The sequence below is a fragment of the Elephantulus edwardii genome, unplaced genomic scaffold, assembly GCF_000299155.1.
Source record: "Elephantulus edwardii isolate Elephantulus edwardi_28Jun2011 unplaced genomic scaffold, EleEdw1.0 scaffold00020, whole genome shotgun sequence".
Classification (NCBI taxonomy): Eukaryota; Metazoa; Chordata; class Mammalia; order Macroscelidea; family Macroscelididae; genus Elephantulus; species Elephantulus edwardii.
The window spans coordinates 13,314,541-13,338,773 of NW_006399770.1; the positions used below are offsets into that span (position 1 = coordinate 13,314,541).

General features: G+C 38.8%; 1 protein-coding gene and 1 pseudogene across 1 annotated transcript in view; both read right to left on the bottom strand.

Moving 5' to 3' along the window:
• FRRS1 (ferric-chelate reductase 1) overlaps positions 1-23,039 on the bottom strand; it is a 62,163-nt gene extending 39,124 nt beyond the window's left edge. The window contains exons 1-5 of the mRNA XM_006882437.1: positions 22,844-23,039; positions 19,678-19,814; positions 17,897-17,991; positions 13,804-13,951; positions 9,061-9,243 (exon numbers count right to left, since the gene is read on the bottom strand). Of these exons, the coding sequence (XP_006882499.1) occupies positions 9,061-9,243; positions 13,804-13,951; positions 17,897-17,991; positions 19,678-19,814; positions 22,844-23,039 (759 nt within the window). The remainder of the gene's footprint in view (positions 1-9,060; positions 9,244-13,803; positions 13,952-17,896; positions 17,992-19,677; positions 19,815-22,843) is intronic.
• Positions 20,513-21,154, bottom strand: LOC102852850 (annotated as a pseudogene).
• Positions 23,040-24,233: the final 1,194 nt, after the last annotated feature.

Genomic DNA, 24,233 nt, shown 5'->3' on the forward strand with positions numbered 1-24,233 from the left:
GAGTTTTTACAAAGCAACTAGATGATCATCTATCTAAATTAGTGCTATCTCTTAAGAGATGATCTATAACTACATCTATTGTCCAACAGGGATATGATTGTGAAAATTTGTTTGATTCTTCCTTCAAATTTCCTTCACAGGCAATATAATCATATTCACTCATTTCATCTTTCCTTGTTGTTTAGTCTCACATTTTATTTTTGACCAAAAATATTATTACCCAGCCTAATTATGTACCAAATTTGATTAATTTTCTATTAGAATATAAGCATATACCATGGTCTTTGCAACTACTTGCTATACATCAGACAGCTGGACAATGACTAGGAATGATAGAAGGAGAATTTATGCCTTTGAGCTGTGGTGCTGGAGAAGTGTATTGACTATAACATGGGCTGCTAAGAAAATGAACAAGTTCGCCCTGGAGAGTGTTAAACCAGGCTGCTCCTTGGAGTCAAGGATTCTGAAGCTTTGTCTGACATACTTTGGACATGTTACAAGTAAGGATCAGTCCTTGGAGAGGGACATCATACTTGGGAGGGTGGAGGGGCAGCACAGGAGAGAAAGACCCTTTAGGAGATAGATTGATTCAGTGACTGGGGTAATGGTGGTAGGTGTGTCAGAGACAGTGAGACTGGCACAGGATAGAGACAGGTTTAGGGTCGTTGTACACAGGGTCGTTATGAACGAAAAAGGCAGGCAACTCGATGGCACATAACAACAAACAGCAACATAAGTGTGAAAGCAACTGCAAAAGAGAGGCACAGGAAATGCTCTGAGCAACCATATCATCATTTGAGCAGATATAAAGTTTCTCATTCCAGAAAGAATTCTCAGAGCAGATGAAAAGCAATTTGCAAAGATAAAGAGTCATAATTATTTTTAAAACCCATAACATACCTTCCATCTTACAGAATGAAGGTATAGCCTTAATAAATAGAATGTCAAGTGTATTCTGTAATGATAGTAAAATATATAGATCATTGTTGTTGTTGTTATGTCCCATTGACTTCTAGTAACCTTGTGTAAAATAACTCTGAACCCTGCCCTATCCTGAGCCAGTCCAACTGACTGTGACACACCCAATCCCATTACACCAGTTACTGTGTCAATCTATCTCATCTGGGGTATTCCTGTGCTGTCCCTCTACAGTTCCAACAAAGTATATGAGACAAAGTTTCAAAATCCTTGCCTCCAAGTAGAAACTTGTTTTCACCCTCTCCAATACAGACATGTTTGTTTTCCTGACAAGCAATATTATGTTCAATACTCTTCTCCAGGACTACAACTCAAACATAACATTTCTTCTTCTGTCATCCTTAGTCATTGCCCAGCTCTCTGATGCATAGCAAGAAATTGCAAAGACCACATGAATCTTACTCCCTAGACTGATATCATTACTCTTCATCACTTTGGAGAGGTCCTTGGCAGCAGATTTCCTCAATGCAATTTGGCTTGATTTGTTGGTGCAAGAGTGTTGATTGTGGAGCTGAGCAAGCTGAAATTGTTAACAAGCTCAATATTTACTGTCTGTGATGGTGCTGTCAATTGGCCCAGTGGTGAGAATCTTTGTCTTCCTGATGCTGAGCTTCAATCCATATTGAAGACTACAGTCCTTGACCTTCTGCAGCAAGTGCTTCATGACCTCTGGACTTTTGGTAAGCAAGGTTGGGTCATCTGCATATGGCAGGTTACTGATGAGTCTTCCTTCAACCCTGATGCCACATTCCTCCTCATAAAGTTCAGCCTCCCAAATGATTTGTTCTGCATACACACTGAAGTAGTATGGAGACAGGATGCAACCCTAACACACTCTTTTCCTGATTTTGAATCATGCAGTGTCCCCTTATTCTGTTCTGAGGACTGTTTCCTAGGTTTTTCATGAGAGGAATCAAGTGTTCTGGGATTCCTATTCTTAAGTTTATCCACAATTTGTTGTGATTCACACAGTCGAATGCCTTTGCATAGTCAATGAAACACAGACATTCCTCTGGTACTCTGGTATTAGCCAAGATCCATTTGACATTGGTGATAATGTCTCTAGTGCCACGACCTCTTCTAAACCTATTCGTATTTCTGGTAGTTCTCTTGTCAGTGTACTATTCCAGTCATTTTTATATTATCTTCAGCAAGATTTTGCTTGTGTGTGATATTAGTGATACAATTCTAAAATTTCCAGACTCTGTTGGTTCATAGGGATCTCTTCCAGTCAGTTGGCCGGTAGGTGCCCTCCAAATTTCTTGGCACAATCTGGTAAGCACATCCAGGGTAGCATCTGTTTGTTGAAATACATCAACTGGTATTCTATCAATCCTGGGGCCTTGGTTTTTTGCCAATTCCTTCAGAGCAACCTGAACTTCCTCCTTCATCACCACAGGCTCTTGATCATGTATTCATTATTTCATAAAATTCTTTTGTATCATCCAATTCTTTTTGGTACAGTGATTCTGTAGACTCCTTTCATCTTCTTTTCACCTGGATTATTTAATATTCTGCCCATAGCATCCTTAAGTATTGCAGTTCAAGGCTTGAATCTGTTCTTCAGTTCCTTCAGCTTTAGAAATACTAAGCAAGTTTGGCCCTTTCAATTTTTCAACTCCAGCTCTTGGCATATTTTACTCTAATATTTTGCTTTGTCTTCCCGAGCTGCCCTTTGAAATCTTCTATTCAGCTCCCTAACGTCCTGCTCTGGCTTCTCAGGGCTCTAGTGCAACATTTAGAGTCTCTTCTGACAACCATCTTGGCCTTTTCTTCCTGCTCTTTTTATTGACTTTCTCATTCTTTCTGAGTGATGTTATTTACATCCTCCCATAGTTCAGCTGGTTCATTAGTATTCAAGGCCTCAACTCTATTCCTGAGGTAGTTTTTAAAGTTAGGTAGGATAGACTCAAGGTCAAATTTTGGTTCCTGTGGATTTGATTTTATCTCCTTTAGCTTGAGTTTGAATTTGAATAGGACTAGTTGGTGGTCCGTTCCACAATCATCACCTGGACTAGTTTTCACAGCTGATATTGAGCTTCTCCAACAATTTTTTCCACAGATGTAATCAATCTTATACCTGTGCATATCATCGGGTGAAATCCATGTGTATAGTCACTGTTCAAGATTTTGCATGTTCATGTTTTTGTTCATGTCCAGGTATTTGCAAAAAATAAATCATTGATTGTACAAAACTCTAGCATTCTATCTCCAGCCTCCTATCTGTCACCAAGTCCATGTTTACAACTATAGATCTTTCTTCCCTGTTTTTAACTTTTTTATTCCAGTCACTCATTATTATTACTGCATGTTGGTTGCATGTTTGACCAATTTCTGACTGTAAAAATCAATAGAATTCATTTTTTTCCTCCTCTTTGGCTCTGGCTGATGGTATATATATTTGAATAATAGTGGTATTCACCAGACTTACCAGTATGTGTATGGATATTATTCTATCACTCACAACATTATATTTCAAGATGGATCTAGAAATGACCTTTATCACTATGAAAGCAACCCAGTTTTGCCTCACCTTTTTATCTCCAGGGTAGTAGATCATATGATCGTCTGATTCAAAATGTCCCATGTCAATCCATCTCATTTCACCAATGTCTAGTATGTCAATATTTATGCATTCCACTTCTTTCTTAACGATATCCAGTTTTCCTACATTCATGCTTCTCACATTCCACATTCCAGTCATTAGCATCTGCCTACAATTGTTCTTCCTCATTTGTGTTTCTAAATTTGAGGCCTCTGACTCAGGTGCCACATCTACTAGTCTAATCTAAGTGTGCTGTATTGTACATAAGGTTTTCAAAGGTCTGTTATTCTGGAAGTAGATGGCCAATCTTTCTTCCTAGTTTGTCTTAATTGGAAGGTCAGCTTTAGAACAATATCCAACAGAAAGGCATTTTACAGAAAGGAGCAGATGAAAAACACTTCCGCATCACAGAAGTCACCAATGGATTCAGTGTCAGTCCTTCTGTCCTTGGCACATTGTGTCTTGTCACATCCCTTTCCCTGCTTCCCTAGAACACTCTTCCACTCCCGCCTATTCTGTTGAGCACCTCCCTCCCCCCAGTCAACATTCAAAGTGATGGCTTAGGCCTCAAATCACTTCTGTGATGTCCCATGCCTCATTCTGCTGCTGGTCTCTCCTGCTGCTGCCAGTGTCCTTGAGGTTAGCAGTGTCTAAGTCCAAATCCCAGCTACCAGATTAGGGAAGAATTGTATAACATGTTTTTAATTTTACTTTCTCAATTAGTAGGAAGAAACAAATACAGGAATTTCTCACTTTTCAGTATGATTAGGTTCCAAAGACCAGGTCATTGTGCAAAATCAGAATTATTCCTGGAAGAGAAAGTTGCAGAGGTGTGTCAGAGTCAGTAACTGCTGTACACCCACCATTCCTTCCAGTCTGAGGGTCAGGCCTGAAACTAGGCTGGAAGCACAGGAGCCAGCTCTAGAACTCAACCAAACAGCAACCTGGGCCAACTTGAGCCTGGAGTCAAGACGGTTCATAATAATTGCTTCTCATGCCCATGCTTACCATAGCAACTGCTTCCATACCCTAAACATCTACTGTCACCCCTCAAACTAAGGAAGACCTTACATAATTTTTTTTTTTTTTTATGTGTGTACCATCAAATTGGATCTGACTGGTACAGGAGGCGACTGTTCCTCCTTCTTCAGCAGAGCATCTGGTGGATTTGAACCGTGCACTTCTGGGATTGCAGTATAATTTCCTGCCACTAAGCCACCAGAGCTCGCCAAGACCTTACATAATTAAGCAGCACACTGCTAGTCTTAATGGGCTTATTTCAGAGATCAAAAGCTTCTAGACTAACAAATGCTTTGAAGAGGAACTCAGCAGCCCAGGCTACGGAGGGGTAGAAGGCAAGGTGGCAATTAACTCCGACTGCAGCCCCCAGTTCCTGAATTTCCTTCATTCCCTTCGAGATTGCAGTGCAGCTTCTTGGCACTAGGCCACCAGTGCTCATAAATGGGCATAAAAACAACAGAAGCTAACAAATTTAAAGGTTGTGTTTCAAACTTAATCATCAGTGCCTGCTTCCATAAAGATAATTGTCAAGACAAAATCCAACACCCTACCTGATCAAGACACTGAGCAAAAGTGAAATAGAAGGGAATTTCCACAATATGTGAAAAGTATATATGCAAAATCAAGAGTCAATATCACTCTCAGTGGAAAAAAACTAAAGACATTTTCCTTGCAAACAGGAACCAGACAAGGATGTCCAATGTCACCACTTCTATTCAATATTGTATTGGATGTGTTGGCTAAGGAAATACAACAAGAGATGGAAATAAAAGGCATCCAAATGGCAAAGACTGTTTAAATATCACTATATGCAGATGATATAATAGTGTACATAGAAAACCCCAAAGACTCAACAAAAAAAAAGCAAAACTGTTAGAGGTAGTAGGCCAGTTTAGTAGAGTGGCAAGATATAAGGTCAATATCCAAAAATTAGAGGGATTATTCTACAGTAACAAACAGAACTCAGAGTAGGAAACCAAGAAAACAATACTGTTTAAAATAGCCAACCACAAACTGAGATACTTGGGAGTGAACATAACTACAGATACAAGAGACCTATACAAAGAAAACTACAGAGCATTTCTGAAAGACACAATAAAAGACCTAAAGAAAAATGGAAAAATGTGCTCTGTTCATGGTTAGGAAGACTCAAGACTGTGAAAATGGCAATCCTACCAAAAGCAATCTACATATTCAATGCAATACCAATACAGATACCAAAATCATTTTTCAAGGAGCTTGAAAGGGAAATAGTCAAGTTTATTTGGAGAGCAAGAGATCCCAAATAAGCAAAACACTTATGAGAAACAAAAATGAAGTGGGAGGTATAGCACTCCCTGACCTTACAATCTATTACACAGTGATAGTAATCAAAACAGCATGGTACTGGTACAATGACAGGCAAATAGATTAGTGGGACAAAACTGAGAACCCAGAAATAGACTGCGATCTAGGGTCAACTGATATTCAACAAGGACATCAAAGCTACTGAACAGGGAAATGACAACCTCTTCAACAAATGGTGCTGGCAAAACTAGCCAGCTACCTGCAGAAAGCTGAAACAGGATCCACATCTCGTATCATACACAAAAATCACCTCAAGGTGGATAAGAGACTTGGGAGTAAAGCCCAAAATCATAAAGTTCATAAGAGACAAACTGGAATCAAGCTTAGAAGCCCTAGTCTATGATATAAAGAGACTGCCAAATACAGCCAGAAATATAAAATCTGAAGAGGATAAAACTGATGAATGAGACCTTCTAAAGATTAAATTCCTGTGTTCATCAAAAACTTTTTCCAACAGGGTGAAAATAAAACCTACTGACTGGGAACAAACAGTTGGCAATACCATCTCAGACAAGAGTTTCAAAATGAAAGTTTATCGAATACTCCTGGGCCTACACAAGAAAAAGATAGATAACCCAATTACAAAATGGGTAAAAGACATGGAAAAAATTTTCACAGAAGAAGATATTCAAATGGCCAACGGACATATAAAGAAATGTTTCATATACCTGACAATAAGAGAGATGCAAATCAAAACCACAATGAGATACCATCTCACTTCAGTAGTGGTGGAAAAGTTTAACAAGACAGCAAGTAATAAATGTTGGGGAGGATGTGGTAAGATAGGAACTCTGTTACATTGTTGGTGGGATTGTACAAGGGTACAGCCACTTTGGCACTTCCTCAAAAAGCTGAACATAGAAATTCCATATGACCCAGCTATTCCATTGCTTGGAATATATACCCCAAGAAAATGAGAACTGAGCCTCAAATGGAAACTTTTACACCAATGTTCATAACAACATTATTCACCACTGCACATGGAAACAGCCCAGATGTCCAAACACAAACTAATGGATTGAGAAGTTGTGGTACATTCTCACAATGGAATATTACACAGCACACAGGAACAATGGTTTTGTAAATTATTACCCAACTTGGGAGGGACTGGAGAGCATTATGCTGAGTAAACTAACTCAGACCCACAAGGACAAATACTGTATAAAACTGCTATAGTAGAATGAGTATAAGGATCCAAGGTGAGGGGGAGGCTAGAAATAGAGGGGTGAGGATGGGGAGGGGAGGGTGTTAATCATGGGGTTGCACAATTCAATGAGTGGGTGGGGTGAAGGAAATGGGAAGCATCCTTTGTGAAAAACATATTCAAACTCTATAAATAAATCAGAATAAAAGAAAAAAATATTATGGTCAAGAAAATCCTATGGTGTACAATCTGGAGAGGGTAACACTGACGAATGGGAGCTTCTAAAGATTAAGACCTTGTATGCATCAAAAACCTTCAGTGACAGGGTGAAAAGAAAAACGACTGATTGGACAAAAACATTTAGCAATGACATCTCAGGCAAGAGTCTCATAATGAAAATTTACAGAATACTACTGGGCCTCCACAAGAAAAAGTCTGATAATCCAATTTCAAAATGGGGGAGGGAAAATGGACAAAAGATAAGTAAAGACTTTTCACAGAGGAAGACATTCAGATGGTCAACAGACACATTTTACTCAAAATCATTGGCAATAAGAGAGATGCAAATAAAAACTATAATGAGATACCATCCTACCCAGTTTTTGTCATCGTTAGGTGCCATGGAGTTGAATACATTTCATAGTGACCCTATGAACATAAGATCTGAACTCTCTTCTATCCTGCACCATCCTCACACTTCCTGACACACAAGGGTCCACTGTGGCAGTCACCATGTCAAACCACCTGGCTGAAGGTCTTTCTCTCCTTCACCAACCTTCCACCCTTCCTAGCATCAATCCCTCTCCAAAGAACAGCCTTTCTTAGCAACAAATGCAAAGTATTTGAGGTGAAGCCTCGTGATTCTTGCCTCCAAAGAGCACTCCAGCAGCATCCTCTCCAAGACATATCTGTTTGTTCTTTTGGCTGTCCATGGAATGTTCAGTGCTCTTCTACAACAACACAGCTCAAAGGTGTAGCAGTGGCAAAGTTTAGCAAGACAGAAAAGCAATAAATGTTGGTGTGGGAGATATACTGTTGGTGGGACTATAAAATGATGCCACCACTCTGGAAGGTAGTTTAGTGTATCCTAAAAACCTGGACATAGAGATTCCATATGAACCAGCTGTCCTACTGCTAGGAATATACTCCAAGGAAAATAGAACTGAAATATAAAAGGATATTTGTACACCAATGTTCATAGCAGCATTATTAACCATAGCAAGAACATGGAAACAGCTGAAATGTCCATCAACAAACGACTAGATTGAGAAACTATGGTATATTCACACAATAGAATACTGTGCAGCATCCAGGAGCAATGATTTTGAAAAATACTATATAGCTTGGGAGAGACTAGAGAGAATTATGTTGAGTGAACTAACTCAGGCACATAAGGACAAATACTGTATAAGGCCATTATTGTATAAGCAGAAGGATAACCAGTGAGATGTTCACGGATATATAAAGAGGGAAGTGGATAGCGGATGGGTCCCGAGAGTGGGGAGGGAGGGAATTGCAGGGTCGAAGAATTTGGTGGGTGGAGGGAGAGAGCAAAAAAATAAAAGGTACATGAGTGAAACACAATTTAAAAAACAGAAAGCTCTATAGAACAGTTCTACTCTGTAACATATAGAGTCATCATAAATTGGAATTGCCCCAACAAAAATTTTGTTTGGTTTTGCTTTATATATAAACACAGACAGACATGTGCATACACACAATATTTGGAGAGAAAAGAGCAATGGAAGAAAGATGATAGAAAAGAATCATTGGAAATAAAATAATTGTCCGAAATTTCCTTAGAGCAGCCCTTCCTTAAAAAGAATATTTGCTTAATGATTAGATATATAAAGCATCCAAAACATTTTACTAAAACATCTACTCGAATAATCTATTGCTTTTCCTTTTCCATATTACCCGTACACATGATACTTTGCCTCTGAAACAAACAGGCAATCTATTGTTAATCAGATCTCATTACAGTGACTCTCCTTTCACTATCACATAAGGAATAAGAGGTACAAACCATCCACTGGTCATGAGAAAGTGCGAAGGATAAGTAGCCTTTACTGGGACCACTCATTTCAACTATCACTGATTGGTCCTTTCTTCTGAAGGACAAGAAGACACAGGCATGGTCCTTCTCTGGGTCACAGTCCAAAGGGTTCCTAACACAGAACTTCATGTTCCCACAGTCCGAAGCACTGAACTAGAAAAAGAATATGAGAGGGAAAAAATCTTAATCATCAAATAAGCAGTTCATTGCCAATGAGAAAAGAAGTCCTACATTGAAGCAGGAGTTCTAACAAGAATACCTTTTCAAACCAAGGATTTAGCTGAAGGAACAAAAGACAATCCAAATTAGAAATTATCAGAAAAGTATTTAGGCGGTGAACTTTTAACCTCAATTAATTTTAATTAAAATTGGGAAAGCACAACATTAGTTTAATTGCAACAGTGCAAGAGTATTAACATCAAACTGCATAACCAGTACTTTGTAAAATTTATTTACACTTCAATTACACATAGTGGGCTTAAAAAAAAATACAGTATTTTTATTTACTTACCTCTAAACTTGAATTCATCTGTGTGAAGCATTGCAAAATGGTACATTTAACTTTTCTGAATACCATTACAGTGTACAAAAGTTTTCATTGGTTTTATTTTTCTACTGTTACTGATAAGAACATGACACTGACATTTTTATACATATAATATGGTATGTTATATATATAATCCTACATATAGCTGGCATTTCAAAAATATGTATATATAAATATGTTTATAACTATAATTATTATTATAAATAATATATCTAGATTATTATTGTATAATTTATATTATGCCTATAATACATTATATATAGGGAGCTCTGGTAGCCTAGTGGCAAGAAGCTGTGCTACAATTCCAAAAGCACAGAGTTCAAGGCCCCCCACGGGAGAAGGATGGGCAATCTCTTCCCATGTGATTAATTAATTGCCTCTGAAAACCAACTGGAGTGTCAGCTATGGGTCAGATCTAACTCTACAATACACAACAACAACAACAACATATTATATATAATAAATAATATCTTTATATTGTTGTTGTTGTTGTTGTTGTTGTTGTTGTTGTTGTTCTTGTTTACCTTCGGGTCGGAACAGACCCATAGCTGACTTTCCCGCAGGTTTTCAGGGGCAGTTATGAGAAGAAACTGCCCATCTTTTTCCCAAAAAGCAGCTGGTGGATTTGAACCACGTGCCTCAGGATTGCAATGTAGGTTCTTACAATGTAGGTTCTTATAATGTAGGCCACCAGACAATGTAGGTTCTTATAATGTAGGCCACTAGAGCTCCCTTAACTCACACAACAGCAAAACTGAAATATTAGCTCCTGGAGGTTACTTCTATCTCTAAAAAATGCTATATTCATATGACTGTTGATTAATTACCATATAATTAGAGATTATAAACTTGGCTGTTGTTGTTGGGTGCTATAAAGTCAAATACAACTCATAGCAACCCTATGAACAACATATTTGAGCTAATGCCTTCCATGGGAATAAATACACAGAATGACAAAAAAACACTGTTGATAAAATATAAGTAAACGCAGGACCAATGTAAATACCTTTCCTCTAAAATAGTTCTTAAATAAATAAGCACGAAGACTAATCTGAGAACTCATACAAATTATCTCACAGCAATGTAATCAAATAGAAAGGCTTTTAATTACAAAATTAAGGAGGAAAACAAAGAAAGACATTTAAACTGGGCAAAGAGTACTTTATTTAGTCATATTCATGTGAACAGAAAAGAAGCAAAGAATAAGACAAGGAATAAAAGAGAAAATAATTCTGAATAAGTATGAGTTTAAGTTCAAGGCACAGTAAGGCAGTCCACATTCATTATTTTGCTTACAGTGTTACTGTGTAAGAGCTAAATATTATTTCTTATTTTCTAAGTGAAGAAATTGAGATGCAGATAATACAAATAATTTATCCAAAATCTCACAGAAAGTAGGTAAATCAAGATTCATATCCAAGTTCTTTCTTCCTAAAAATTCCCTAAAATTCGTAAAAATTTGCTTCAAGACATTTTTCTAATACCAACCTCTAAGTGAAATGCCTATTATATCAGAATTTCAGGAAGTACCTCTCCCAAAGAAAGGTGACCCAACACAGTGTGGAAACTATAGAACAATCTCACTGATTTCACATGCAAGCAAGATTTTACTGAAGATTATCCAAAAACGACTGGAACAGCACATCAACAGAGAACTACCAGAAGTCCAGGCTGGGTTTAGAAAGGGTCATGGTACTAGGGATATTGTAGCTGATGTCAGATGGATCTTAGCTGAAAGTAGAGAATACCAGAGGAATGTCTATCTGTGTTTCATTGACTATGCAAAGGCATTTGACTGTGTGGATCATAACAAACTGTGCCTGACTCTGAGAAGAATGGGAATCCCAGAACATTTAATCGTGCTAATGCAAAATCTATACTTGGACCAAGAGGCAGTCGTCAGAACAGAGCAAGGGAACACTGCATGGTTCAAAATTGAGAAGAGCGTACGTCAGGGATGTGTCCTATCTCCATACCTTTTCAACCTATATGCAGAGCAGATTATCCGAGAGGCTGGGCTCTATGAGGAGAAGCGTGGGGTCAAGATTGGGGGACGATTTATCAACAATCTGCGTTATGCAGATCACACAACCCTGCTTGCTGAAACTGAAGAGGACCTGAAGCACCTACTGTAGAGGGTCAAGGACTGCAGCCTACAATATGGATTGAGGCTCAATGTCAAGAAGACAAAGATTCTCACCACTGGACCAATTGGCAGCATCAGGATGGATGGTGAAAGATTGAGATTGTACACAGCTTTAGTTTGCTCAGCTCCACAGTCAACAGTCTTGGCACCAGTAGCCAGGAAATTAAAAGGCGCACTGCCATGGGAAAGTCTGCTGTTAGGGACCTCTCCAAAGTACTGAAGAGCAATGGTGTCTCTCTGGAGACTAAGGTGCATTTGATACAGGCCATGGGCTTTGCAATCACTTGTTATGCATCAGAGAGTTGGACAATGACCAAGGAGGATAGAAGGAAAATTGATGCCTTTGAGCTGTGGTGCTGGAGAAGAGTATGGAATGTTCCATGGACTGCCAAGAAAACAAACAGATCCATCCTAGAGAGGGTTAAACCAGGCTACTCCTTGGAGGCAAGGATTCTGGGGCTTCGTCTGACATACTTTGGACATGTTGTAAGGAGAGACCGGTCCTTGGAGAAGGACATCATGCTTAGGAAGGTGGAGGGACGGCACAGGAGGGGAAGGCCCTCTATGAGGTGGATCGATTCAGTGACTGGGATAATCTGGATAGGAGTGTCAGAGACAGTGCGATTGGCACAGGACAGAGCAGAGTTCAGGGCTGTTGTACATAGGGTCACTATGAGTCGAAAGCGACTCGACAACACATAACAACACCTTCTTCCTAATGCTTCTTCTATGCATTGCTCTTTCAAAGATGTGTTTATGCCAGTAATTCTTTTGAATTGAAAACCTAAATGAAATTCTAGCTGATGAGCTTGCAAGAGATTTCCTGTGATTCAGCACATAAAATTCTCAAGTACTAACTGGTCTTATGAAATTATATCTACCATCTCAAGCATCTCCTCTATATTTTACCTAAATTTAACTTAAAATCCCTCTCCATTTTGATATATTTGGTTGGGGCTGGGTGCTATCAAGTCGAGTACAACCCATAGCAACTCTATGAAAAACAGACCGGAACACTATTTTATCCTGTACCATCATCACACTTCCTGACACATTATAGCCCATGTGGCAGTCACTGTGTCAATTCATCTAGTCAAGGGTCTTCCTAGCCTTTGCTGAGTATCCTGTCCCGCTCCAAGGAACAGACCAGCCTAGCAACATGCCCAAAGTATGTGAGGCAAAAACATCATCATGGGGAGCTCTGGTGGCCTAGTGGCAAGAAGCTGCACTGCACTCCCAGAGGAACACGGTTCGAATCCACCAGATGCTCTGCCGGAGAAGGAGGCGCAATATCCTCCTGTACCAGTCAGATCTGATTTGACGGTACACGCACACAAAATAAAAATAAAAAAATTTAAAAAAAAAAAAAAAAAAACATCATCACCTCTGTTTCCAAAGAGCACTCTGACTGCTCCCTCTCCAAGACATATTTGTTCTTTTGGCAGGCCATGAGATGTTCAGTGCTCTTCTCCAACATCACAGCTCAAAGGCATCAATTCTTCTTCTGTCATCCTTATTTACTGTCCAGCTCTCAGATGAATAGCAAGTGATTAGAAAGAGTATGTCTTGAATAAGAAGCACCTTAGTCTTCAAACTAATATCATTACTCCTCAATAATTTGGAGAGTTCCCTAACTGCAGACTTTCCTTGTGTAATACATCTCCTGATTTCCTGACTGCTATAACAAGGGTGTTAATTGTGGATCTAAATAAGATGAAGTGTTTCAGGTCCTCCTTACTTTCAGCAAGCACGGTTGATTTTGAAACATAGCCACTGCTTGGATAGACGCCTTGTGAATGTCAGAACTACTGAGCATGCAAGATCTTGTCTTATCTTTATTGTAACTCACAAATCACAGCGTTCCAATGAGGTATTCCAAATTTCCTACATAGAACTAAAAATATTTGCTAACACAAGGCAAAACACGGTTTCTCTAAACACTACCTCAAGCAAGCAAACACAATTTCCAAGGAAATTTATTTCAGGTTATATTTGGTGAAATCATAAAAAGATTACTTACTGATCTGGTTAAATGAGAAACTGGGGACAATGTTGACAACAGTGGTATTGTAGCTCCACGCGTTGTAAAGGGAAGTGAGTTTGGTAGTGAAATTACAGGGCCAGGAAGCTTCACCCAGAATGTTTTATATTTCTCAACAACTGTGGCTCTGAAAAACAGTAAAAGTGAAATTAGATAAAACTCTAACTGTGCCCTATCATAATCAAATTATGGCTTTTAAACAGAAATAAATTAGGGACACACAACTTCACGGTGGTATAGTGGTTAAGCATTCAAGCTGCTGTTAATTAAAAGGTCACTGATTTGAAATAACTACTCCAAGTGAGAAAAATGTGGTAATCCACTTCCATAAAAGATTGCAGGTTTGGAAACTTTATGGGCAAGCTAGTTCCACTCTGCCCTCCAGGGAACTCTGGTGGCTTAGTGATAAGGAGTTATGCTCCCAATTCAAAGGTGTGCAGTTCGAATCCAGCAGTTGTTCCACAGGAGGAAGATGGGTAATCTCCTCCCATGCACTTAACTGCCTCAGAAAACCCACTGGAGGATCATTTATGATTCAGTTTCAACTCAACAGTACACAACAACAACAAAGAGTCATTATGAACTGGAATCAGCAAAATGGGGGTTTAAACTTTTTTAAAATAGTAAAATTAGTCCTCTTTCGTCCAATGTTTTACATTACAATAGTAAAGCTCTCTCTACTTTAGCACCATCTTGCTGGAGACCTCTGAACTGTGAGGGCCAACATGCTCCTGTCTAGAACTTCTGACTCAAGGAATCTAGAACATCTATCACCATTCGATTTTCAGGAATGCCTCTGAGAGGCTCATCTTCCTCCTTTGAAACAAGACCCTTTTTGATCTGTTGCCCTGGATATATGATGTTCTGGACTCTTGTTTAGCTGTGCTTGGATGTAACATGCACAAGAAATTGTCTCTTCTGCAATCTTAGCTGAAGAATCAAATAGTAAAAAAAAAAAAGTAAAATATACCATCTCATTATACTGCAGATTAATGATGTACTTCAGGCAGTATCAAACACCAAGATGCGAGAGTAATGCTAGTTGTAATGATTAAGATTATACATCAATTTGCCTAAATTGTGATTTTTAGTGGTTTGGCAATTACATTGAATTTGGCACTCATGTAATGATGTAGTCATCCTACATTTTGTAATATGATGTGGGCCTTCTCTGTTTTCATGTAACACTCATTTTTGCATAATGATCTGATCTTTTGAGCCAAACTATGTAAATAAGTGAGGAGTTGGTGTACTAATATCATAATGTGAGGAAAAGCTCTTGTTATTCTCTTCCCTCTCATTAGATGAACCTTTATGAGCACTACTCCTCTCTGTTCCTTCTTATCTTTCTACTCCTTTCCCTTCTTACTCTGATGCCATTTCTTTCTTTCTGACTGTGGCTTTTGTTACCAATATGTCTCTTGGGCCTACTTATACCATGAACATTAGACTCAAGGACAAAACTCCCCTGCTGTCTATTATTTTATATATAAAGAAAACACCATTAATTTCATAGCTTCTTGTTGTTGTGTACCATCAAGTCAGAACTGACCCAGAACTGACCCTCCTGCAGATTTTTAGAGTCAGTTAACCACATAACAGGAGAGTGCCCATTTTTCTCCTGTAGAGCAGCGGGTGGATTTGAACCATGTGCCTTTGGGTTGGCAATGCAACTCCTTACCACTAAGCCACCACAGCAAGTGATTTAAATTCTTTCAAAAGGTTTTTATAGTAGACATCAACATCAAGAACCTTCATATAAAACCTTCAACAATTACTGGAGTTGCATCCCCCCGCCCCAAGTCATGATACATAAGTGCAAAACTGTGCTTCCATGTGCTAAGGATGCATACACAATCATCAGATGGCTTTAGGACATTCTATTTCTCTTTCTAGGTAGAATTAATTAATAAGTACTATTTTGCTTCCACCAAGTTTCAAAATTTCGAAGAGTATGATGGCTCATTTTTTTCTGACATTCTAATCTATAAATTTATCAGTGAAAAAAGGTTATCTAAATTTCAGGACTGTTTTATTCATATTTATTTTTTATTTATACTTTAATACTAATATGGAAACAAATATTTTTTTAAAAATTAAGTCTATACTATTAATTGATGGCTACTATTATTATGTTGGTAGCTCAATATTTCATTCACTTACTCAACACAAAAAATCAAGAGACATATCAAATTGGGAAAATCTGCTGTCAGGGACTTCCCAGAGTAATGAAGAATAATGATGTCTATTTAAAGACGACCGTTTGCACTCTTCCTGGATGATACCCTTGATATCCTCCCACAACTCATCTGGCCTTCGCTCATTAGTGTTCAAAGCCTCAAACCTGTTCCTGAGATGGTTCTGAAATTCAGGTGGGATAGACTCAAAGTCATATTTTGGTTGCCTTGGATTTGGTTTAATTTTCCTCACCTTCAGCTTGAATTTGCATATAAGTAGTTTGTGATCTGTTCCACAGTCACCTCCTGGCCTAGTTTTCACAGCTGATATTGAGCTTCTCCAGCGGTTCTTTCCACAGATGTAATCGATCTGATTCCTATGCATACCATCAGGTGAAATCCAGGTATATAACCTGCGTTTATGTCTCTTAAAAAATGTATTTGCAGAGTGTCAAGGACTATAGCCTACAATATGGATTGAGGCTCAATGTCAAGAAGACAAAGATTCTCACCACTGGACCAATTGGCAGCATCAGGATGGATGGTGAAGAGATTGAGACTGTTCACAGCTTTAGTTTGCTTGGCTCTGTAGTCAACAGTCTTGGCACCAGTAGCCAGGAAATTAAAAGGCACATTGCCATGGGAAAGTCTGCTGTTAGGGACTTCTCCAAAGTACTCAAGAGCAATGGTGTCTCTCTGGAGACTAAGGTGCGCCTGATACAGGCTATCATCTTCGCAATCACTTGTTATGCATCAGAGAGTTGGACAATGACCAAGGAGGATAGAAGGAGAATTGATGCCTTTGAGTTGTGGTGCTGGAGAAGAGTATTGAGAATACCATGGACTGCTAGGAAAACAAACAGATTTGTCCTGGAAAGGGTTAAACCGGTGGCTCCTTGGAGGCAAGGATTCTGAGGCTCCGTCTAACATACTTTGGACATGTTGTGAGGAGAGACCAGTCCTTGGAGAGGGACATCATGCTTGGGAGGGTGGAGGGACAGCGCAGGAGAGGAAGGCCCTCTATGAGGTGGACTGATTCAGTGACTGGGATAATCGGGATGGGTGTGCCAGAGACAGTGCGATTGGCACAGGACAGAGTGGAGTTTAGGGCTGTTGTACATAGGGTCGCTATGAGTCGCAAGCGACTCGACGCACATAACAACAACAACAACATTTAAAGACACAGGTGTTTTTGATACAAGTCATGGTCTCCGCAATTGTTTGCTATACATATGAAAGTTGAACAATGACTAAGGAAGACAGAAGAATAGATGTCTTTGAGTGTGGTGTTGGAGATTACTGAATATCCCATGAACTGCCATGAGAACAGGTAGATCTGTCCTTGCAGGGTCCTCTTTGGAGGCAAGGATGGTGAAACTCTATCTTACCTAGTTTGGGCATGTTGTTAAGAGGGGCCAGTTTTTAGAAAACAGCATCATGCTTGGAAAAGTGGAGGATAAGTGAAGGAACAGAAGACTCTTAGCGAGATGGATTGACAGGGTGACTATAACAATGAGATCAAGTGTGGCAGAGTTGGTGAGGATGATATAGAATAGGGTAAGGTTTAGATCTAGTGTTCATAGGTTTGCTAAGAGGTGCAGATGACTCAATGGCACATAACTACAACAATATTAAGTGCCTATTAGGAGTCAGTTTATTTAAAATGTTAGGTATATACTGATGAAAAACAAGTGGGCAAACCAAACAACCTCTTGGAGCAGTTGTTGTTAGTTGGCATCAAGTTGGTGCCCAAATCATAGTGACCCAAAGCACAATAAAGCACTGTGATTATTTCACCAATCATGTGTAAATGTCCAACAGGTGTAGAAGTTATACAAAGCATTACTGCTCTAATTACATTGAGCTACAGAGTTGCTGTTAACTCTTCTACTTACAGAAACTGTATGTGATCAGGGCTATTGCTTGGAGCATTCCAGAAGACCTCTATCTCATTTTTCTTGGATGGATTTCTATGAGTCACAGCTGACCCCTGGGAGGTGAAATGTGGGGGAAGGAAGGTGGAGAATTACCATTCAATCACATTGCTGGAATTGCTATCATTTTGTAAAGTATTTTATGATCACAAGACCTTAGCATTCTAGTGAAGATGATTTTATCTAGAACAGGTATTAAATAAATACATAATGATTGGTTGGTAAGAGCAGTAGGCTCTGTGAATAAATCACAGCTGACAAATTAAGAACTAAAGAAAACAACGGACACTGGAAGGACTGATGCAATACGAAGAGTCTGCACATTAGTTCTATTCTACTACAAATTTCTATTCTTTCCATCAATTGATACAAAGGGAATGAAGATTTTTCAAAATAAAAATAATTTTCCCTCCAAATATGTGGCATTAGCTACTTTTCTATTGGACAATATTGTCTCCCACACCTTATTCACCTGGTAAACGGCTACTAATTCTGTAAAGCTTAGTCTGATGATCAACTTTTCCAAGCATCTCTCTCAACTTGCTCCAGTCTGAATGCGGCCTCTTCTGCTATGTTCTCCACTCAGCTAAATTCTCCTAACCTAATTTATGACCTAATTGTTCTTCTTATGTATCTGTTCTATCCAGTAAATCTTGCCCATCACCAGATTTCTTACACTGAAGACAACAGTTCCTGAATTAATGTTTTAAAATTCGTTAATAGCAAGTATTAGGCTCTATCACACTCTAGAACGCTAGAAACAGTTGTTACTTGTTGTTGTTGTTGTTGTTACTGTTAGGGGCTGACAAATTATTCCCAGACTCATGGTGACGTTGAGCACATGGAAGGCCGCATTTCCCAGGAATCCTCACCACTGGGTACAGGTGGTGGGACCCTTGGGGGCTATAGGGTCTTCAATGGCTTTATTTTTACTGACGTAAATTACCACCAACTTACAGCTGACCCTCCAGTGGGTTTTCAGAGGCAATAAAGGACAAGGGAAGAGATTCACCCATCTTTCTCCCTCTGAGAAGCTGATGGATTCAAACCACCTTTGGGTTAATACAAGAACAGCTCTCACCAGAGCTTCCCTAATCATCAATATTGTTGTTTGTTGTTGTTGTTGTTGTTGTTGTTGTTGTGTACCACTGAGTCAGAATCGACTCATAACTGGACCTCTGGCAGATTTTCTGAGGCAGTTAACTGCACGGGAGGAGACTGCCCATTCTTCTGCCATGGAGCGGCTGGTGGACTTGAACCGCGTGTCTTCAGCATTGCAGCATAGCTTCTTGCCACTAGGTCAAGTATCAGTATTAAAAAAAGAGTTAAAATTATATAAAACAAAAAAAAGCTTTTCGAACTGGTCAGTCCTTTTTTAAGACTGGGCATTTCAAAAAAAAAAAAAAAAGACTGGGCATTTCAAGAGCTCTGGTGGCATAGTTCCTAGAGACTTGTGTGCTAACCCAAAGGCCACACTTCTCTGGCGGTTCAAGTCAGTGGCTGCTGGAGGACAGGCAATCTCCTCCCATGAGATTTACAACCTCAGAAACCCTGCTGGTGGGTCAGCTATGGGTCAGTTCAAACCTGACAGCAATGAGAGAATAAACTTGGGAAAAAGGTAGGATTATAGATCTAGTCAGATCCCTGCAGCACTTGTGAAATGCCACTGTTTATCTTGCAACCACCGTCCCAAAGGGAAAAGGCTCAGGGAAACAGAAACCAAGCCCAAACTGAAGACAAACCTGTGTATCTTCACAAGTAAGAACCTGCGACAATTCAGCGTCAATCAGTGTGAAGGTGCCAACAAGAGGGTCGTTCAAATTCTCAGCATCACGAGCTTCTAAAAGAAAGCCTCTAAACGGTGGCCCTGACAAAGTCACTGAGAAACACAAAAATATGAGGTTAAGGTTTAGTAACATCCTAAAGAGGAAATCGTTTCGAGGAGGCACATCAAGTTCATCATAATTATATCAAATTAAGAACTTAGTTACATTTTTCTTTTAGTTAGAGGTCAAAGTTTATCATGAACATGTTGGTAGTGTTATGTACCGGAGTCAGAATCAACTCATAGTTGATATTCCGGCAGGTTTTTAGAAACAGTAAATTTGCACAGCAGAAGATTGCCCATCTCTCTCTCTCTCATAGAACAATCAGAGGATTTGAACTTTCTGCCTTTGGTTTTGACAGCACAACTCCTTACCACTGAGCCATCAGAGGTCTTTAACCATGAGCAGCCTAAAATGAAATAGCTCCTGGAAAACACTTAAGGCTCTAATTAAAAGAAAACTCTTTTTTTTTAATAGTCTAAATAAAGAGATTATTTATGTAGCTTAATTAGAAACATTCTAAACATTCTAAATACAGATTCAGGTTTAATGAACCTCTTAACTGATATTAACAGCAATGCTTTAAAAAGTAACTTTAGTGTGTGTCCTATTACTATGAATAAATAAGAATATAATTTTTTTTTCCAAAGCAAGAATCAGTTGCTAAAAAGGATTCTAATAATATGTACTTCAACATTAAAACAATGGTGGAAGACAAAGTCCAACAGAAGAAATCCAAATTATCCCAACATTATTCTTCTTTCCTCCTTTTTTTCTTCTCCTTTCTTTTCTGTTGTAAATTCTTCAGGTCAGCCATTACATTTAAAGTCTTTCATACCCACATAATCACAATAATCACAGCATTGAACAACAGTGGCGTTGAAAATACTATAGAAATGAACACTCCTCTTGAATCAAAAGATTGGTAGTTTGAAAATAACCTCCAGTTCATTGCAGCTATTTGATTATTATATTCTGCACAATACACTAAAATTACTAAGCATAAGAAATGCCCAATCTGTAGTTTATATCTTTGGGTTGAGAAACAGGTGAGGAGCAGGCAGAGGATACGGAACACAATGAGCCCTATGAGCCTCGGTTCAGTCCAGTCTGTCTGCTCGAGCACCGAGGGAATGCTGATCGCGAAGTCGGTGACTGAGAAGGCGGACGACCAGAGCACTCTCTTTTAAAAAAAAAACAAACAAAACCCTTCTACTTTCTGTAGGGATGTTTTCAATTATATTATTCCATTGTGCATTTCTGGCATACTTTCCACTCAAACTTAATAGAGTTTTATTATCAGGTAAATTTTACTTAAACCTAATTATTCTAAACATAGCAAATTACATACCCCAAAAAGCTCATTGCTACTGAACTGATTCTGACTCATCATAGTGACCTTACAAAACAGAATTTATGTGTATGAAATGTATATATTAGTCATAAATTAAACTTAAAACTCAATGTCATTGGTTGATTCCAACTCACAGGAGCCCTTCATGGGGTTTCTAAGGCTGTAAAATCCTTACCAAAGGAGCCTAAATATCTTTCTCCCTTGGACCAAACTGCCAACTTGTCTGTCAACAGTGCAATATGTAATACACTCTTTACACTCCTTACCACTTATTTAGTGCCAATCAAATAAAACCTAGCCATGGTAGTAGTGTCCCCATGCATTATAACACATTCTCTGATTAACTCCGCCAGGCAGGCACTGTGGTTCATTTTGCAAAGAAGAAACATAAGGGCTAGGTTTCACCCTATTGTGAGATAGAGTCAAATCTAAACCAAAGTCTGATTCCAACCCCACACACTCTCCATTATACCACATTCCCTTCTCAATTACGTGTCACTATAAATGCTACTATCTCTTAAAATAAATAAACAATTATGCTTGTAAATGGCAATTTCAACCCGAAGGAGCCAGCCATGTTAACAGGGAATATACCAACCTGCAGCTTACTGGGTAAGGAGTTGTTCCACCAACCTCAAGGCAAACATTTTGAATCCACTAACTACTCTGTGGGAGAGAGATGGGTAATCTCCTCTCTTGAGATTTACAGCCTCCAAAAACCCATGGAGGGTCAGCTACAGGTTTGTTCAGACATAATGGCAATGAGTTTGAGTTTGTTTGGTTTTGTTAAGTGGTTGAGTTTGGGGTTTATTTTTAGTAAAATATAGGGAACTGATACTAATGTCAAAGACAAAGGTAACTCATCTAGCAGCTCTAATTATTTACTAGGGGGGAAAAAAACAAAACAGAAACACATAGGAAGGATCTGTATTTGACCCCGGCTCTAAAAATTTGGTTAAGTCTCTCATTTTTCTATGCCTCCTTTTCCTTGCTGAAATGAGGAAATGAGACTAAATGATAATGAAATCAAGTAATTTCCAGCTCTAAAACGATGATTGAAAGGAACATGAAGGATAAGAGAATGCTAGCATCTTTTTTAGAAAATAATAGCTTAAAATAAAACAGTATGGGCCAATGTCCAGCTTAGCAACTTTTCTGGTGTCACAGGGAAAACATCTACAGGTATACCATCCGCTGTCGTGCTTTGCTTTATCACACTTCACAGAGAGTACATTTTTCACAAATTGAAGGTTTGTGACAACCCTGCATGTCTATTGGGGACATATTATCCCCAAAGGCATGAGCTCACTTCATAGCTCTGTAATAATTTTTTTTTAATTCTTACTGTATTTCAAACTTCTCCCAATACCATGATACACTTGCACTCTGGTGGCTTAGAGGTTTGGATTTGCTCTGCCAACCCAAAGGAGCCTGTCACTGAGTAGGAACTGACCCATAGCCGACCCTCCAGCAGCTTTTCAGAGGCAGCAGCACAAATCCATACTCATGAGGCTATAAACATAAAGATGATAATAAAAATGTTTTTTTCACTATCTTCTGACTAGGAAACCTGCATATTATTTAAGTAATACTAGTTGAACACAAAAATTAAAAAGTATACTAAAATGAATAAACACATTTAAATTAAATAGCGCATATGTAATAATAATTCAATGACCAGCAAAACAGTGAAATTCAAAATGTCAATAGCTCACTCGAGCACTGTACCTTTGATCTGATCCCCCGGTTTGAATGTTTTCTGATTCACCGAAATGCGGTGCACAGGATGAGTCTGTGGTACGTGGCCATGTTCAGGAGTCATCCCACCACATGACATTGCTACGTTTCCATCGGGATAATTTGCTACAGAACCAACGTGCAACAGAAGTAGAAAGACACCAAGTCTAAATGCAGGAAATGCCATCTCTAAAAAGAAGATTGAGCACATTATTTTAGAATACAATTAAAACAAAATATAAACATTTTTATATCACAGGACAGTAATTCTGGGTAGTCATTTGCTGTGTATTTTAAGTCAACTACATGCTCAAAACATTTAATAAAAACAATGGGATATGTGAAATCTAACCTATCTTTGAATCTCAGGTGATCTGAGTTCACCAACTATTCCATGGCAAAAAGATGGCCAGTCGCCTCCTCTGTGATTTACAGCCTCTGAAAACCTGCTAAAGGATCAGCTTTGAGTTGGTTCCAACTCAGTGGCAATCAGTGAGGGACTTTAGTTACACTCTCTCCAGGGCATGAAGATATGCCCACACAGAGCCTGTGCTTCTGCATTATGCTTCAGTTACCCACACAGACATCCCTGCCCAGTCAGCTGAGTCAACACCCTTATTCCCTTCATAAAAGGTAGATGTCATTCTACTACAATCGTTCATCAACAACAATTGTTGTTGTGTGCTGCCAACCTGACCCATAGCTGACCTTCCAATGGGTTTTCAGAGGACAGTTAATCACAAGGGAAGAGACCGTCCAACCTTCTCCCTTAAAGTGGCTCAAACCATGTTCCTTCAGGATTGTAGCACAGCTTCTTATCACGAGGCCACTAGACCTCCCTTTCATCATTATATCCTAAGCAATTTGAATTTGTTCCATTAAAATCTGGCTTCCAGTGTATTTTGATAGATTACAACTGCTTTGGGGATCATGTAAATTACATGGAGAATACCAAGGTCATGGTTTTAACCAGGTAATTTTGGTCAGGTTATTAAGAAGATTAAATGCTTTAATTGCCACACACCTGAAAGATAATTGAAAGCAGATTTAGTTCATTTTAACAAATAAGCTGTCAAGTGAAAGTAGAAACAAGATTAACAGTCTAGTCCTTTTTATGAATTAAGCAGCTGAATAATGTAAACCTAATTATTTGATTCAATTCTCAGAATCTTCACTAGCAAAAACAGTAAATAAATTACGAGAAATAGATATAAAAACATGTTAGATGCTAAAATTTTATTTTAGGAAAGTGATGTAGAGAAGTAAAATAGCAATTATTACAGCAAGAAGCATGAGACGTAAAAGGGAAGTGACTAAGACACAACCACCTCTCACTCTTCAGGAAAATATAACAAAATCAGAAAGAGAAGTAGATCCTGGC